At 42.3% G+C, this 16,782-nt stretch overlaps 1 protein-coding gene across 1 annotated transcript in view; it reads right to left on the bottom strand.

Moving 5' to 3' along the window:
• TMEM182 (transmembrane protein 182) overlaps positions 1–16,782 on the bottom strand; it is a 48,108-nt gene that overhangs the window by 12,062 nt on the left and 19,264 nt on the right. Inside the window, exon 4 of the mRNA XM_040994149.1 lies at positions 4,836–4,973. Within this exon, the coding sequence (XP_040850083.1) occupies positions 4,836–4,973 (138 nt within the window). The remainder of the gene's footprint in view (positions 1–4,835; positions 4,974–16,782) is intronic.

Genomic DNA, 16,782 nt, shown 5'->3' with positions numbered 1-16,782 from the left:
CACACTGGGGACACAGAATAGGGTAGAGCGGATGGGCACCTGCAGGAAGAACACAGCTGCTCTGCCTCCTTCAGATCCTAAAGGCCTAACTCACATTGCATGCATGGGTTCCCTCACCTCCAACAATTCCTCTAACCTTATGGGTCAAGAAGTGTCCATGTCAACTCCAGCCCAGGGTCTAGAGAGGAGAAGAGAGTGGTGCAGGGACTCTGCAGGCTTGTGCCCTGGGTGAGTACACTGTCAGAGAAAAACTCAGCAGACATCCAGGAAAATGCGCCAATGGAAGCAGAAAAATATTTCCGCCTGAAAGTACTAACAAAATGAGGACTTCCAGTTTCTATGTCTCTTCTACATCACTGTTTTCCCTCACATAGTCAAATCCCTACGCATGCGCAGTTTCTCTCATGACGTCACGTTGCCCAAGGACCAGGAATATTCAAATCTTTTTCACATAATCTACATAGTAAGAACATCCCAGGGAGAGATCAAACTTATCCTCCACCTGCGGCTGCCAGCATCACATATGGATACCCATTCTAGTCCTGGCTGCTCCCTTTCTGATCCAGCTCTCTGATAAATGGCTCAGAAAAGCAGCAGAGGACAACCAAAGTTCTTGGGTACCTTCGGCTACATGGGAGGCCTGACTGCCAGTTGTGGACTGGTCCAGCTCTGGCCACTGTAGTTATTTAAAGAGTGAGTTAGTGGATGGAAAATTCTCTCTCTTTCTGTAATTCTGCCTTTTAAGTAACATAGATACTTAGAAAGCAAAAATATCCCACCTACATCATTCCAGCTCTTTCTGTGTCTTTGCTGTCACATCTGATAGCATAGGGTCAGGAGGTAACAAATGTAAAGGCATACAGAGGTGTGTGATGGCTCTCTAAAACTTGAGATCTTAGTCGTAACATCATGAGAATTAACATACTCTGCCCAGAACTAACCCACTGCTGGAGGTCCAGCCTTCCTAAGGAAGGGAAAGGTACTACGAAAGGCTCCCAGAAGAAATTGAAAGCTAAGGTAAGTTTATTTTAAGGCAAAACAGTTTTGAAAGCTCTGTAGAGACTTCCAACAATCAAATTTCCCATGAATTTTTTGCCGGTTCTCATATACACAGATTTCAAAACTCTTAGCACCAAAATTAGTTTATCATTTGCTTTCATTCTTTTGCAAACTTTGTCAAGGGCGTTCATGCCTGCCCATGTGCGGGGTAGAGTAACACCTTCTCTTCATTCCCCTCTCTGAGCATGTGATCCCAGCAGGGAGAATACAAAGGGCTTCACCCTGACTCAGACCCAACAGCTGTGATATCAGTGCCCTCTGCCAAACACGAAATACCCCGAAACACTCTTCTGGCTCATACCAAAGCATCCTTCCATGTACTCTGGCCCAGTAGCGACCATTTGGAATGTGACTGCCCTTCCCTAAGGCCATCTGTCCAAATAGAGAAAGAGCATCCAGTCGTGTTTGTGGCATTGACAAAGCAGGCACAGCCTCCCCGAGCCTAGGCAGCACCTGTTTCTAGCCAGCAGAGCACAGTGTACTGGCACAAGGCAGGAGATGGGTGAGCCGGACAGGGAATGATGCCATAAGCCCTAAAAAGAAAGGAATTTGGGAATACTTGGCAGATAGCATGATATCCCTTTATTGTGCAAATACAAAATCCACCCAAGGAAAACACTCTAGATTGATTTCATTTCACTCACTCAACGACTTTCTACTGAATGGTTCTGAATTAAAGGCATGGCAAATAAACTTGGCTGGATGACACATCTTAGACAAAAAGATACTCTGTATTTCTTCATATTCTTATAGAATAATGTAACTTTTCACTTTCAGTTTTGAGTAGTAATCATAGACAATAACAGACTTAGTATTCTCTGTTATTAAGTGTTCAAATTTAAGGATGTTGTTTTGGTTGAAGAGATTTGCGTTTCACGATGGAAACTATTAGTAAATTGCAAATTCTAGTTTTCCCTGAGTACACCACGTTTCCTGTTCAAAGTGAAAATAATAAAGAACAGTGTAATATCTCTTGCAACAGCACCCTTCTCTCTGTTCCTAGGAAATAAATGATAATATACAAGCAATATAGAATCATGTCATATGATGAAAAGTAAAATTAAAATTTAGAGGTTGCCATGGTAGCTTTGCATATTAATCCTCCACCTGCATTTTTGGCATCCTGTTTGGGCACTGGCTCCACTTCCAGATGCTTCACTTTCAATTCAGCTCCTTTCTTATTGTCTAGGAAAGCAGTAGAGGATGGCCCAAGGCCTTGGGTCCCTTGAAGCCTTGTTGGAGACCCAGAAAATGCTCCTGTCCCCCAGCTTCAGACAGGCCAAGCTGTGGCTGTTGTGGACCTTTGGGGAGAAACCAGAGAGAGAGAATTCTCTGTATCCCGTGTCTCTCTGTCTCTATCTTTGTATTTCTTTCAAATGAAAAATAAAATCAATCTTTTTTAAAAATAGTCAAGTTTAAAGGAACTATCACGCTCATCTAATTTAGTGCCTTGCCAACTGGGCTTCCAGATACTTTAGACACTTAAGCGCTTCCAAGAAGAGGCTTTTGTTTGAAGTACTGACTGGGCATGATCTCAAGGGCATGAAAGATTCATCAACAAGAGAGGATCAATGGATCATCTCTGACAAAGGAGTGCATGGCATGTATCAGACGCCTCTGCAGAGTTCTCTGTCTCACAGAATCCATTGGCTTTATGCCTTTCTTTCACAAATTATAAGCTGGACAAATAGCCAACAATTGCTCAAAAATACATACACGTATATACAATTCTTTCATAGCATCAAATGCAGGATCAAAGCACTTTTGAACTTATAACAGCTGTGTGTCCATAAAGCGTTAGTACTAAAAATCTGCCACTGCGTTTTCTCCATGTCAATGAACTGAGATTAAAAACATGAAGAAGACATTACAAAACACAAGATACTGATACATATAGAAGAGTGGCACTATTATCCCATCGGCATTCAATGCAGAACCTTGATGAGACAAGGGAAGAGTGTGGTTTGGAGGAGAAAAAGTATTGGCAAAGGTGATGGTCAGTTTTAAGGGATTTCAGGGATTGGTGTCACAGGACTACAGATTAAAGCATTTAGAGTTCACGTCATGAGACATAGAATACAGAAGCCAGTTGGGAAAAGCCACACATTACATGATTCCTTTTATGTGAACTATCCAGAAGTGGTAAAGCCATGGAGGCTAACATGGGGTTTCTCAGAACAGCAGGTGTGGGAGCAGAGGGCCAATGCTTCTCTGGGATGGGATGAAATACACTCTGAAGTCAGACAGTGACGATATCTGAGTGCACTGACAAGAAACACTAACTTATCCATTTCAAAATGGTAACTTGCATGCAATGTGAATCACATCTCCATAAAGTGACCATTAAAAATATTGAACAGGTAGATCCAATGAAAGAACAAAGCTGAAATAAGAACCACGAGGAAGTAGGCTAACATAGGCTCTTCTCAGAGGGAGTTTTTTTAAGTCCTTTAAACAAAATAAGTATGTCTGGCTATTCCTCTTATTCCCTCTGCACAGTATTACACAGAGAGTTTTGTTAGCTAATCCTTGATGTGAGTAGGTTGCGAGCTGGCTGTACAATGGCTGTCATGACAGGGCAGCTACAATTCTGCTCCTTTCCTTTCATTCTCCCAACCATCTCTCCCAGCAGCATGGCCTTTCCGAGCTGATGCTCCAGGGACACGGGCCACATGCTGTTCAAGTCGGTCACGCTGATATAGAAGTTCATCAACTTCATTATATTTACAAGCAAAAGCCTTGTGTTTAAGTTTTCAAGTAAGCTGTCTGGGTTGCTTCTTAACTAAAAAGACTTAAAAAAAAAAAAAAACAAGTTTCACCTACTTGGTTATTGTATTTTCACCATTGATCATTTTAGCAGTAATCGGAAAGAATAGTTGGCAAGCTGACTAGAATAAACATAAGTTTTACAGAGAGGTGCATGTGTTTCTGTAAAGCGTATGAACAATAATTAAGAAAATTGAAAAGTGATGATACAGAAAAAGATGATTGCCCTACCCATGATAAAGAAATCATGGTGCAGAGTCATCAAGAAACACCATGACAGGGTTATCTTATCTGCCTTTGAGGCTTAGTGGATAGATGAAGTCACCACTTGCAATGCCAGCATCCCGCAGAGGAGCCAGCTGGAGTCCTAGCTTTATCCACTTTTTATACTGCTCTATTTAAGGTGCATGGAAAACCAGCAGAATATGGCAGCAGAGCTCAGACCCCTGCATCCACACAGCAGACCTGAATGAAGCAGTTGGCTCCTCCAAGCCCCAGCCATGGCAACCATTTGTGGAGTAAAGCAGTGAATGAAAGATCTCTCTCTCTCTTCCCCAACCCTGTGACACTACCCTTCAAATAAATAAATAAATCATTAAAAAAAAAGAAAAAGAAATAAGAGCACACACAAAAATGTATCTATATCCTAAGACATTACTATGAGATATGATTTACTCTTATCTATACTCAATTAATATAAAAGATAAAAATTATCTTGCACACCTGAGAATGAGCTGATACTGCAAGAGTGTTCACCTCTAAGACTTGACTTTCTCAGCATGTAATGGGACTGCAATGGGCAATGACTGTTAACAGGACATACATGTTGACACATGGAGACTAGGTCGTCCCCAGAAAATCTCTGACATACTCTGAGCGCTCAAGAATCACTGTATGCAGACCTTGCACTGATCCCACTACTAGAAGACTGACACTGAATCTGTTTTGGAAATTGTGATCATATGGCGGGAAGGCATGGCAGCACAGCACACTCGTTGCGCAGTACTCACCTGCAGCAATGTATGAGCCTCCCCCAGCTTTATAGAGAAAGTGGCTGGCAAAGGGGGCTGCACAGACGATCAGAAAGCTTGCGGTCACCACAGCGACTACCCCCAGGAGCATCAGAACCGCCCAGAAACCTCGGTAAACTGCAGGTGCCGGGAGACAAGAAGAAAAGGAACACACGTTTAGGTTGTAGACACGGTAGACACGACACAGCAAGATCGTTCCCTCTTCATTTCTCTAATGTTAGCCAGAGCACACAGGAATTCCAGGCCAACAAGCTCTGATTCATCTTCTATAGGAAATCTGATCAAGTGACCTTGGACTCAGTGATTCTAATGTTGGTGATCTTCAATGAATGCCTTGTGCTTGCTCTCTGCACCACACACGTTTGCTCTACTGCAGAGCTCAGCATTCTGAGTAAATTTTCTGTTTTTGAATGTGGAAACACCTTAGAAAGAGCTCTCCTAAGTGCCCGGGGGGTCATGGGCACTTAGGCTTCCCATCAGATGAGCAGGAATGGAAATGTGTCCGATTACTTACAAAGCATTGTCTCATAGCTCCTGCTAAGCTATATTTGTATCACCGTGCTACTTGGAAAGCTGACGATAACCCCAAACCCCAACAACAACAAAATGCACTTCTGGGACAAGTGTTTAGCTTACTGGTTTAGATGACCACGTCCCACGTAAGAGGCTCTGGGTTTCACACGTGATTTCAGTTTCCGACTCCAGCTACCTGCTAACGCCAACCCTTGGAAGTAGCAGTAGCTGTGATGTAATTGTGCTTCATCTACTCCCACTGGATACCCACACTGAGTTCTCAGCTATGAGGTTTGATCCTTTCCAACTGGGCAATTGACCAACAGGTGGGTTCTCTCTCTTTATCTCTTCCCCCCTCCCCTCTCCTTTCCTCCATCTCATTTTTCTCCCAGTCTCTCTTTCTGCACCATCCCTTTTCTTTAGATATGGCTTCTGTGGGAAATATTCTAATACAATAAAAATTGCAAACCAAACCGTTTAAAAAATGATGCTTTCCAAGTAAATCTGAGAATTTAAATTTGGTATATTGAAGGCATATCCCTTTGGTTAATTCTTAGATTCAGAGTGAAAAATCCAGGAGTCTTCGTCAAGGACAAGCAAAGCTGAATTAATGGATGCAGCTGGTGATAAATGGACTCTGGGTTTGGTGATATATAGTAATCAAATAAAAAGGAATTCTAATGATCACTTTTGAGCTGGGTAATTACCAGTCTATTAAACAAATTCATCATTTCCCAAAGGCTAAACCACAAAAATAAATTCTTGTTGGTGCTAATAACGGGGGAAGGCTCTGTGAAACATATTAGTCAAATTATAATATTTGATGAAATAAACATTCCAAGAAGGCAAAGGATGCTTTTGTTCTCAACAAGGCTGCCCGGCAAAGAAGCAACGAGTATGTCAACTAGAATCTGAAAGCAAAAAGGACTGGGGTGCACCTTTAAGAACAGGAGCCACCTCACCTAAGTAGGAAAACTGGGCTGGTGTGTGTATACGCTAGACTGAGTCCTAAGAGTCAGAATAGAAGGCCAGCTCTGATCTCACATGCCAGTGCTGTGCACTTGGCTCTGACTTTGCGGTGGACAGTGTTGGGAAATATGCTGAGGTTCAGCAGGGATCAGAGCAAAAAACCAGTCAACTTTGAGTCCATGGCATCTGAGTGGTAAACTGTGTCTGGGCCAAATCCCAGGACAGTACAAAATGATCTTAGAAATGGAATTAAACAGTTTATTTTGTGTAAGAAAAACTTGGCAATCCATACACATGGAAAAACCTTCAAAGAGATCATTGAAAAAAGTTTGCATTAATTTGGAAATACCCTTTATTTGCAAAATAACTATGAGTTTGCTAGAGAACTGATGGATTTCACATTTCATATTTTACTCATTTCACTTATGCAAAGGTTAGGGTTATCTATTACATTGCAGGTTGTGTGCCAAGTGGTAGGTGTGCAAACATTAACAAGTGGCACTCCAAAGCACAAGAATTCCATCCTGATATTGCCCTGAATGCAACAAAAAAATAGGTCAGTGTGGCAAACAGCTGGTGAGGGTCTCTAAATCTTAAAAATCGCACGTTATCTGAGATGGGAACTAAATATCAACTCAGTATAAGAAGTTTTCTACATTTTTTTTTCTGTTTTCCTCCTCCTGGGTTTGACCTGAAGGCAAATTAAACTGAAAACTGTAGATAAATGCACGCAGCAGTAACCTGTATTTAAGTCTTTGGTGACAGCTACATATCAAAGAAAAGGGTTTCACTGGAAGGCTGAGTTGAAGAGCAAGCTTCATGTTAGTTTTTCTCCTATTCTCCTCATCTGGATCTAACATCAGCCCAGCGTCACTTCTGCACCACTATCCCTGCCAGTGGTGGTGGCAGGAGGGGGCTGGTGGATACTAGGGAGATTCTGGGCACCTATGAGTCCAACCTTCTGCATAAAGCAACCCAAAAAAACAAACAAGAAGGAAGGATGGAAGGAAGGAAGGAAGGAAGGAAGGAAGAAAGGAAGGAAGGAAGGAAGGGATGGAGGGAAGGAGGGAATAGGAAGGAGGGAAGAAGGAAGGAAGGAAGGAAGGAAGGAAGGAAGGAAGGAAGGAAGGAAGGAAGGAAGGAAGGAAGGGAGGGAGGGAATAGGAAGGAGGGAGGAAGGAAGGAAGGAAGGAAGGAAGGAACGAAGGAAGGAAGGAAGGAAGGAAGGAAGGAAGGAAGGAAGGAAGGAGGGAAGGAAGAAAGGAGGGAGGAAAGGAAGGCAGGAAGAGAGAGAGAGAGAAAGAAAGAAAGAAAGAAAGAAAGAAAGAAAGAAAGAAAGAAAGAAAGAAAGAAAGAAAGAAAGAAAGAAAGAAAGGGAAAAGAAAGGAAGAAAGGATGTAGGAGGGAGGGAAGGAGAGAAAGAGAAAAGAGAGAAGGAGAGGAAGAAGAAAGGAAACAGAAAGAAAAGAAACTTGCTGTGCAGAATGGGAAGTGCACTGTTCATTTCATTCATTTTTCTCTTGTTGTTTTACTATGTGGTGCAGTTCCACCTTACAGAAAGCAAAAAAACCAGGAACCAGAGGAAAATTCCACAGCGGTCATAGCAGAAGAGCCTGAAACATTCTATATGAACCTATTCAAGCACCAAGTTCACCTGCAACTTGCAAATGTGCACACACACACACACACACACACACACACACACACACGGTGAAAAAAGGATAGCAAATACTTTGAAAACCGGTTGCCATGTGAAACCCCCAAAAGCATCCTTAAGTGGTGCCTGCTCCAGGGTACATGACTCAAACATCACAGCAAAGAGTTTGAAAATCAAATAGCTGAGAATCAAACTGCCTCCACAGAGGAAAGGGACAGAATGAGGGGCTGATTTCCTGCTAAAACAACCACAACAAATTCACATTCTCCAAAATTCCAGCAGTGTGTTAAGTCTGACAACATAATATTCAAAATGTCCAGGAAACAGCCTAAAATGTGTTGCTACACCAAAAAAAAACATAAAACATGGCCAGTTCTCAAAGATTAGGCAATCAGCAGAGCCGGCAAAGACAACCTGAATATGAGAATTATTACAAAACGCTGAAGCAGCTACTATAAATTGGCTTTCTATGAACTGAGAACACCTTTTTTTTAAAAAAGATTTATTGATTTTTATTACAAAGTCAGATATATAGAGAGAGGAGGAGAGACAGGAAGATCTTCTGTCTGATGATTCACTCCCCTCAAGTGACCTCAATGGCCCGTAGTGAGCCAATCTGAAGCCAGGACCCAGGAGCTTCTTCCAGGTCTCCCAGGCAGGTGCAGGGTCCCAAGGCTTTGGGCCATCCTCGACTGCTTTCCCAGGCCACAGGCAAGGAGCTGGATGGGAAGCAGGGCTGCTGGGATTACAACCAGTGCCCATATGAGATCCTGGCATGTTCAAGGAGAGGACATTAGCCACTAGGCCACCGCACCAGCCCCAGAGCACCCTTAAAATTAGTAGTAAGAAGGGCTGACACTAGGATGTAGCAGATAAAGTTACCACATGCATATGGAGAGTTTGAGTTCTAGCTGCTCTATTTCCCAGCCATCTTTCCACTAACATGCCTGGGAAACAGCAGCTGACTAACTAACTGCTTGGACCCCTGCAGAGTCCCTGGAAGACGTTCCTGGCTCCTGCTTTTGGACCTGTGGCTCCCAACCCCAGCTATGGCCATTGCTGCCATATGGGGAGTGAACCAGTGGATGCAGTGATGGGATAGTGTTCTTTCTCTCACTCTGTGTGTGTGTGTGTGTGTGTGTGTGTGTGTGTGTATGTGTAATTCTGCATTTCACAAAAATTAAAGTTTGGAAATCTTTGAGATTTCAAAACAAATCTGTCAGGGCCCAGCATGGTAGCTTAATGGTACCATATGGCACCAGTTCTAATCCCAGCAGCCCCGCTTCCCATCCAGCTCCCTGCCTGTGGCCTGGGAAAGCAGTCAAGGACGGCCCACAGCCTTGGGACCCTGCATCCGCGTAGAAAACCTGGAAGAGCTCCTGGCTTCTAATCAGATCAGCTCCAGACTTCATGGCCACTTGCGGAGTGAACCAGTGGACAGAAGATATTTCTCTCTGTCTCTCATCTCTGTAAATCTGCCTTTTCAATAAAAAATAAATCTAATAAAATTTATTTTAAAAATAAACAGATAAATCTTAAAAAAAAAATTGATCTGTCCTATGACCTAGCCATCCCTCTGCTGGGAATTTTTCAAAAATGAAATGAAAATCAGTGTAAGAGATATTTGTGCACTCATGTTTATTGCAGCCTCCATTTGCCATGGCTATGATATGCAGTCAACACAACTGCCCATCGGTGGAAAGCTGAATAAAAAATGTGGCATATGTACACCTAGGAATAACAGGCAGCCATTTGAAAGCATGAAATCGTGACCTTTGCAACAAAGTGGATGCAACTAGAAACCATTATGCCAAGTGAAATAAACCTGTTGCAAAACAAAAAACAAAAAACAAAAAAACCAAAACAAATAGCACATGCTTTCTCTGACATTTGGTAACTAATGCATAGATTATAAAAATGCAACCCATATGAGTGAGCTTGACAACTTCACATTTGGTTATTGTACATCATCCATGTCTAAACCTTGTGGAGCAGTTGAGTTCCCCCACCCCCACTTGTCATTTGTTGAAATCTTCACTGGATGCAATGCTGAGCTTGTGATTATGGCATGAAATGAAAGCACAGAATTGTAGACATGTAAAAATATGCATAATAGGGCCCAGCGCGGTGGCACAAGTGGTTAAGGTCCTCGTCTTGCACGCCTGGGATCCCAAATGGCCGCCGGTTCTAATCCCAGCAGCCCCACTTCCCATCCAGCTCCCTGCTTGTGGCCCGGGAAAGCAGTCAAGGACGGCCCAAGGCTTTGGGACCCTGCGCCTGCGTGGGAGACCTGGAAGAGGCTCCTGGCTTCGGATCAGCATAGCAGTGGCCATTGAGGTCACTTGGGGAGTGAATCATCGGATGGAAGATCTTCCTCTCTGTCTCTCCTCTCTGTATATCCGCCTTTCCAATAAAAAATAATAATAAAAATAAATCTTTTAAAAAAATATGCATAATAAGGAAAAGGGTCAGTGGGGAACACAGCTAGGAAGAAGGGCAGGGTGAGACGTAACACTAGAATCCTGAATCTATATTGCAAAATACATGAAAAGTGTTCACTTTGCACAAATAGAATACATTCTTAAAATATAAATTGATTCCCATGAACTGTAAAAGAAAAAAAAATTAATATGAAAGAGTCCCTCCCCCCAAGCAAATAAACAAAAGAACTAAAACAAATATTTAGAATTGGAGAAGATATTACCTAAAGTTTAAAACACACATGATAGGGCACAGATAGGTGATGAGAAGAGAATGAATCAGTGAACTTGAAGAGAACAGTAGAAAGAAAGCAAGAACAGGGCCCAGCGGCATGGCCTAGCAGCTAAAGTCCTTGCCTTGAACGTGCTGGGATCCCATGTGGGCACCGGTTCTAATCCCGGCAGCTCCACTTCCCATCCAGCTCACTGCTTGTGGCCCGGGAAAGCAGCTGAGGATGGCCCAAGGCTTTGGGACCCTGCACGTGTGTGGGATATCCGGAAGAGGTCCCTGGTTTCAGGTTTCAGATTGGTGCAGCATCTGCTGTTGTGGCTCACTTGGGGAGTGAATCATCAGACAGAAGATCTTCTTCTCTGTCTCTCCTCTCCGTATATCTGACTTTGTAATAAAATAAATAAATCTTAAAAAAAAGAAAGCAAGAACAGAAAGGGGAAAATATCAAAAACAAATGAATGGAGTTTCAGAAATTGTGGAAAGATATTAAAAGTTTTCACATTGGTGTCATTGATGTCCCGAGTGCATACAAAAGTTATGAGTACATAAAAACATTCAAAAAAAATCCCCGAAAACTTCCCAAATGGGAAGACAAATTTACCAATCAGAGAAATTCAGTGACTCTAAAGCAGGGAAATTCAAAGAAATCATCACATCCCTATAAAGTGAGATAACTGCACAAAGCGAGAAAAAAAAGTGGTCTTAAAAGCAGCTTGAGAAAATGTGACATGTTACACAGCGAGGTGTAGCGAGCCCCAAAGACCCAAGTTCCTCATCAGAAAGCAAGGGAACAACAGACTGTAGGGTATTATTAAAGTGCTTTAGTAAAAAAAAAAAAATCATCCCACAGAAAATTCTGCATATAATGAAAACACCTTGGAGAAATAATAGGCAAAATAAAGTCATTTGTGAAGGAGTGAAAGAGAGAATTTGTCACTAGCAGATCCGTTGTATGGCTAAGTGGGAGATGATTATCAAAGAATACTTTCAAAGTGAAGAGAAAAAAGAAATGGTAACATCCATATTAATGTAGTAGACTACTTTTCTCTTAGTCTTTTAAAATATACTTGACTTCTAAATTTTTTTTTTAAATCCAGCATAATGCAGTAACAAAATGTAGATAATTGGAACCCAAGTGACCTCAGTATGTCCCCCTTTTTTGCTAGACAACCTTGGACCAGTTGCTGAAGCTTGCTGAACTCCTGCCTCTTCTGTGAAGCAGCGATGACTACCCACGTTTTAGAACTGTTAGAAGAATTATTAATAATGCATGTGAAGTGTGTGACATATAATAACAGACCAATGAGTGGCATTTACTTTGTGGTTGCTTTTATTGCTGTTATTTTTAAAATTGCATTATCAGTGCACAGCAGGTGGCATTATGTTCAGCAATGGGAAAATAAATTATATCCCTCAGAGAGCCCTGTACCCTGCTTTTTATGTACAATTGACTTTGGAAAAATCACTTTAAATTACAGCTCACAGTGCGACACAGAAGGTGTGTTTAGGCAAGGTAGCCGACCAACACAGAAAGTTCCATGAAGTTTTTATACGGTCTTTATGAGAAATGTCCCTGATCATTAACCATTTATGAAGACACCGGCTGGGTTTGGCGCGCGTTACTCTTCCCTTAAGTAACTAATACAAAAATTCACATGGGAGTAGATACTTTTCATAAAGAAAAGCACTATATGGTGATCTCTGACCCCTGTCTTATAACCTACACATTGGGAAAAAAAAATGAATTGGGATAATCACTGTGATCCCTTGGGAATGAGAAAACTAGGAAAGTGCCATGAGGGACAGCAGTGTCGAAATAAAAACTAAGCACAGACAGCTGGGTCCAGATGCACGCGGGGAAACCAAAGCCACAGATCAGCCAAGAGCTCAGGGACTGTGAATCAGCTCCCACACAGGGTGAAGAAGGCAGGCTGAGCCTCTGCAAAGAAGAAAAAGGAGACAGAGGAGAGGGAGAGAGAGAGAGAGAGAGAGAAAGCACATGTGTGGGAGAGGAAAAAGAGAGCAAAAATAGGTATAAGTGTTCCCAGGGCTACTGCCATTACTGCCAGTACTAGTCCCTGTCCCCATTTTTGATGAATAACCTGTTAAAGGCAGGAGCAACATGGTGGTATCTGGAAGGGGGCCTGCCCTTCTGGAGTTCTGCAATCACACAGAAATGACCTCCAAGGAAGACTCCAGAGCTGTCACTTGGTGCTCTACTTCCCCTCCAGTGCTCCAAGGAAGCACAACTCCAGGCCTGCTACAAAGTTTCAGGAACTTCTTGTCTCCTTTTCTGACTCTATTACATAATTTGTATGTGTACCACACTCTGTTTCCAAAATTAAAGTATTAAATCATAACAGAGAAGATCTACTGGAACCCAGAAGTTTGTTCACTTCTCTAAAGTAGAACAGAAACAATCAGGTTTCCACGTCAATACAGTGCATGGATTTTGAGACCCAAACATTAAGGGGGTGGGTAGCTCCTCTGTTTAACTGGCAATCCCACAGTTTTACAGTGCAGATGTATTGAAATAGCATATGAAAACTGGCTAGAACAGTCGGCACTCAGATACATCCCTATGCTTATTATTAATTATTAGACCTTGTAACAAAGCATTGTTGTCAACAGTGCAGTTGACAGTAGCAGGCACCTTCTCCTCTTACAGTTGTAAGCTGAAGAAAGGCTCTCAATGCTAATAAGCTTGCCATATGGCTTATAGGCTCTCAGAACGTATATCTGCACGTGTTCTCTATATATCACAGATGTATACACAACCAACTCCAGATCTGTGAACTCCATGTCCAACCGCACGTCAAAAATGCTCAGGAAAATAGCTCCATCTACACTAAACATGCATAGATTGCTCCTCGTTATTATCTCCTGATGTAGTTAACAACTAGTTACATCATAATTAAATTACTCTGAGCATTAGAAATCCTCTAAGAATGATTTAAAGCATACAGGAGAATGTGGGTTCCATACAATGATGTTGATATTTAACGTAAGAAACTTGAACATCCTCAGATTTGGGTCTCTGAGAGGGTTCTGAAATGAATCGCCAGCAGGCAACGGGGCATGATTCAGACTATGCGTGTATGTAGAAAGATTATATGTGTAAGTACACAAGGAATCAAAAGATAATTTTGGTGCAAAAATGATATCCGTAATGAAAACGTTATTGAGACAGATTTTCCATTTTTCCATGGCCTTTTTTGAAGACTCCCTTGTATGAAAGAATTTTATAGGCAAAATAAACTTCTCAATCAATTCCATTTCTTATAATCTCTGAAGTTCCCTCATACACTTAATTATGATATTTTGAGAAAAAAAAAGTTTGTTTGGTTAATGATCCATTTCAGCCCCTTACATCTTAAACATGAATAAGAGTTACAGTGTAACCAGATTTACATATAATCTAAATGATCACAATTTGTACTAATCAAAGGAAAACTTTATCTGAATCAGTAAATGGTCAAGAGTAACGGGGCCCAGCGGCGTGGCCTAGTGGCTAAAGTCCTTGCCTTGAACGCACCGGGATCCCATATGAGCACCAGTTCTAATCCCGGCAGCTCCACTTCCCATCCAGCTCCCTGCCTGTGGCGGGGGAAAGCAGTCGAGGACAGCCCAAAACCTTGGGACCCTGCACCTGTGTGGGATACCCGGAAGAAGTTCCTGGCTCTTGGCTTCGAATCGGCCTAGCATTGGCCATTGTGCTCACTTGGGGAGTGAATCATCGGACGGAAGATCTTCCTCTCTGTCTCTTCTCCTCTCTGTATATCTGACTTTCCAATAAATAAATAAATCTTTAAAAAAAAAAAAAAGAGTAAAACCTGCTTTCAAAGAATTTAAGTTGTGCTGATTTGAAATAAGTGGGTGAATTGGCCCAACAAAGTGTTCATGAGACATGTGTTGAAAAGATGGCCAGAATTCAGCCAGATTACTGATGTTACATAAATAGTTCTTCTAGGTTACTGAGTTTATTTTGACAAACAGATTAAACTCTGACACTTACGGCATTACTTTCACTGCCAATTTACTTAGTGATTTCATTCTAATAGATCTAGGCTGAAAATCATCAGGCCAAAGCAATATGATAGCATATTGTATACAAGTATTTCCTTTCCTATTTTTATAGCATTTCCCCTTCTATATAATATTTTTCAATTTTTACTTGAGGAGTATACAATTATTCATAAAGAAATGTGTCTTCAAGTCATTTGGAATTTCCTCGCTTATTCAACAAGAGTGTATAAAGAAACCTCAAAAGTTCATATCATACTGGAATTAAAGGTCAAGTTTATTTTGCTGTGAAAAGTTTGAGATCCATTCAATGTCTTTCTCATAATATGCATTTCCATGAACTTTTGGAAGTGCCCTGGATAAAAGGAGTGCAAAGCTATGCTGGTGGAGTCAGAGCCGCAATCACAGAACCTGCATTGCAAGTTCAGATTTCATACATGCATACACTAAAGGATGGGGAGAGGCCTCAGGATAGGCCTGGGGGGTCAAATTCCAGAGGGACGGCAGACAGTGTATGAGAACATCATTTATGAATCCACTGCCAACACAGCACAGTGAGCGCCATCAAATAGAGTGGGCTGGTAACCAGGCAGACAAGTGGGGTGTCTGTGCAAGTGCGTGTGTCCATGAGAGTATGCATATTTGAGCACATGTTGCTCTGTGCGTGCCTATGTGTGTATATGAGTGTCACTATGAATAGGCATATCCATGCTGCTCTGTGTGTGTGTGTGTGTGTGTGTGGTATGTCTCTGTATATACAGGAATTTCTGTGCCTGTGTGTCTGCATGTCTGTGCATGTGTGTGTGTTTGTGGTTTTTTTTAAGCTTTATTTATTTTTATTGCAAAGTCATATACATATAGAGGAGGAGAGACAGTGAGGAAGATCTTCCGTCCGATGATTCACTCCCCAAATGATCACAATGGCTGGAGCTGAGCCAATCCGAAGCCAGGAGTCAGGAGCTCTTCTGGGTCTCCCACACAGGTGCAGGGTCCCAGAGCTTTGGGCTGTCCTTGACTGCTTTCCCAGGCCACAGGCAGGGAGCTGGATGGGTAGTGGGGCTGCCGAGATTAGAACTGGTGCCCATATGGGATCCCGGGCGTGTTCAAGGCAAAGACTTTAGCCACTAAGCCACCATGCCGGGCCCATGGGGTATGTTTCTTTGCGTGTTTGTATTTGAGTCCCCATGTGTATGTGTAGCTGGGCGTGTACGTGTGTCTTTATTTGTTTCTGTTTGAATGAGCCTATGTGTCCCCACAGGAGTCCGCGCATGTGTGGTGTGCTGTCGCTGCATGTTTATGGACTACCACAGACAAGAAACTAATGGCAGAATAGGCATCTGTTCTGAAATTCATGTAAATTTTAGGAATAAAGAAACTCCCACTATAATTGCAAGAACTCATGTTCCAACATGAGTACAATAAAATTTCACTGAAACATCATGAATTTGATTGATAGACAAAACGAGTGTGAAATCTTAACTCCAGATTAGTCTAAAATAATTGCATTCCAAGCCGTTCTTATCCATCCAATAACTCAAACTGGGACCTCACCAGGGACCCCTAAGAGCAGCTCTGCCAAGCTGGCTTAGCAAATGGGTGTTTGCCATTTAATTTAGCAAGCATATGCTGACAGCTGTCTGTATACAAAGCATCAAAAACTGCTGATGCAATGTGCAGTCTTTGCCCTGTCAAGTTCACGCCAGCAGGTGAAAAGCAAACGTTTAGCCCTGCGTGATGAGTGCCTTGGTAAAAGTCTGCATGAATTGTGTGATGCTGAACAGATTCACAGAGACAGGCTGTTGCCACAGTGCTGGGGAACAGTGAGAAAAGCCATACTGTGCTGGGTCTTGATACTAGACAAGGACTCCCCAGAAATGAACTGGAAAGAAAGGAAAGGCCTCAGATGTCATTGCAAAGAGCTGGTACCATTCCAGACTGGTGATGGGGAACCACTGAGGGTGGGAGCCGGGAATAGCGGTTAAACAGGCATCAGGATCTCTGTCTTGTCACTACATTGTCACAGTGAAAGAATGGCTTGGGAAAAAAAAAAAT

This window comes from Ochotona curzoniae, unplaced genomic scaffold, assembly GCF_017591425.1.
Source record: "Ochotona curzoniae isolate NIBS_2020 unplaced genomic scaffold, NIBS_Ocur_1.0 contig_883, whole genome shotgun sequence".
Taxonomy (NCBI): Eukaryota; Metazoa; Chordata; class Mammalia; order Lagomorpha; family Ochotonidae; genus Ochotona; species Ochotona curzoniae.
This window is presented reverse-complemented; position numbering and strand designations above follow the sequence as displayed.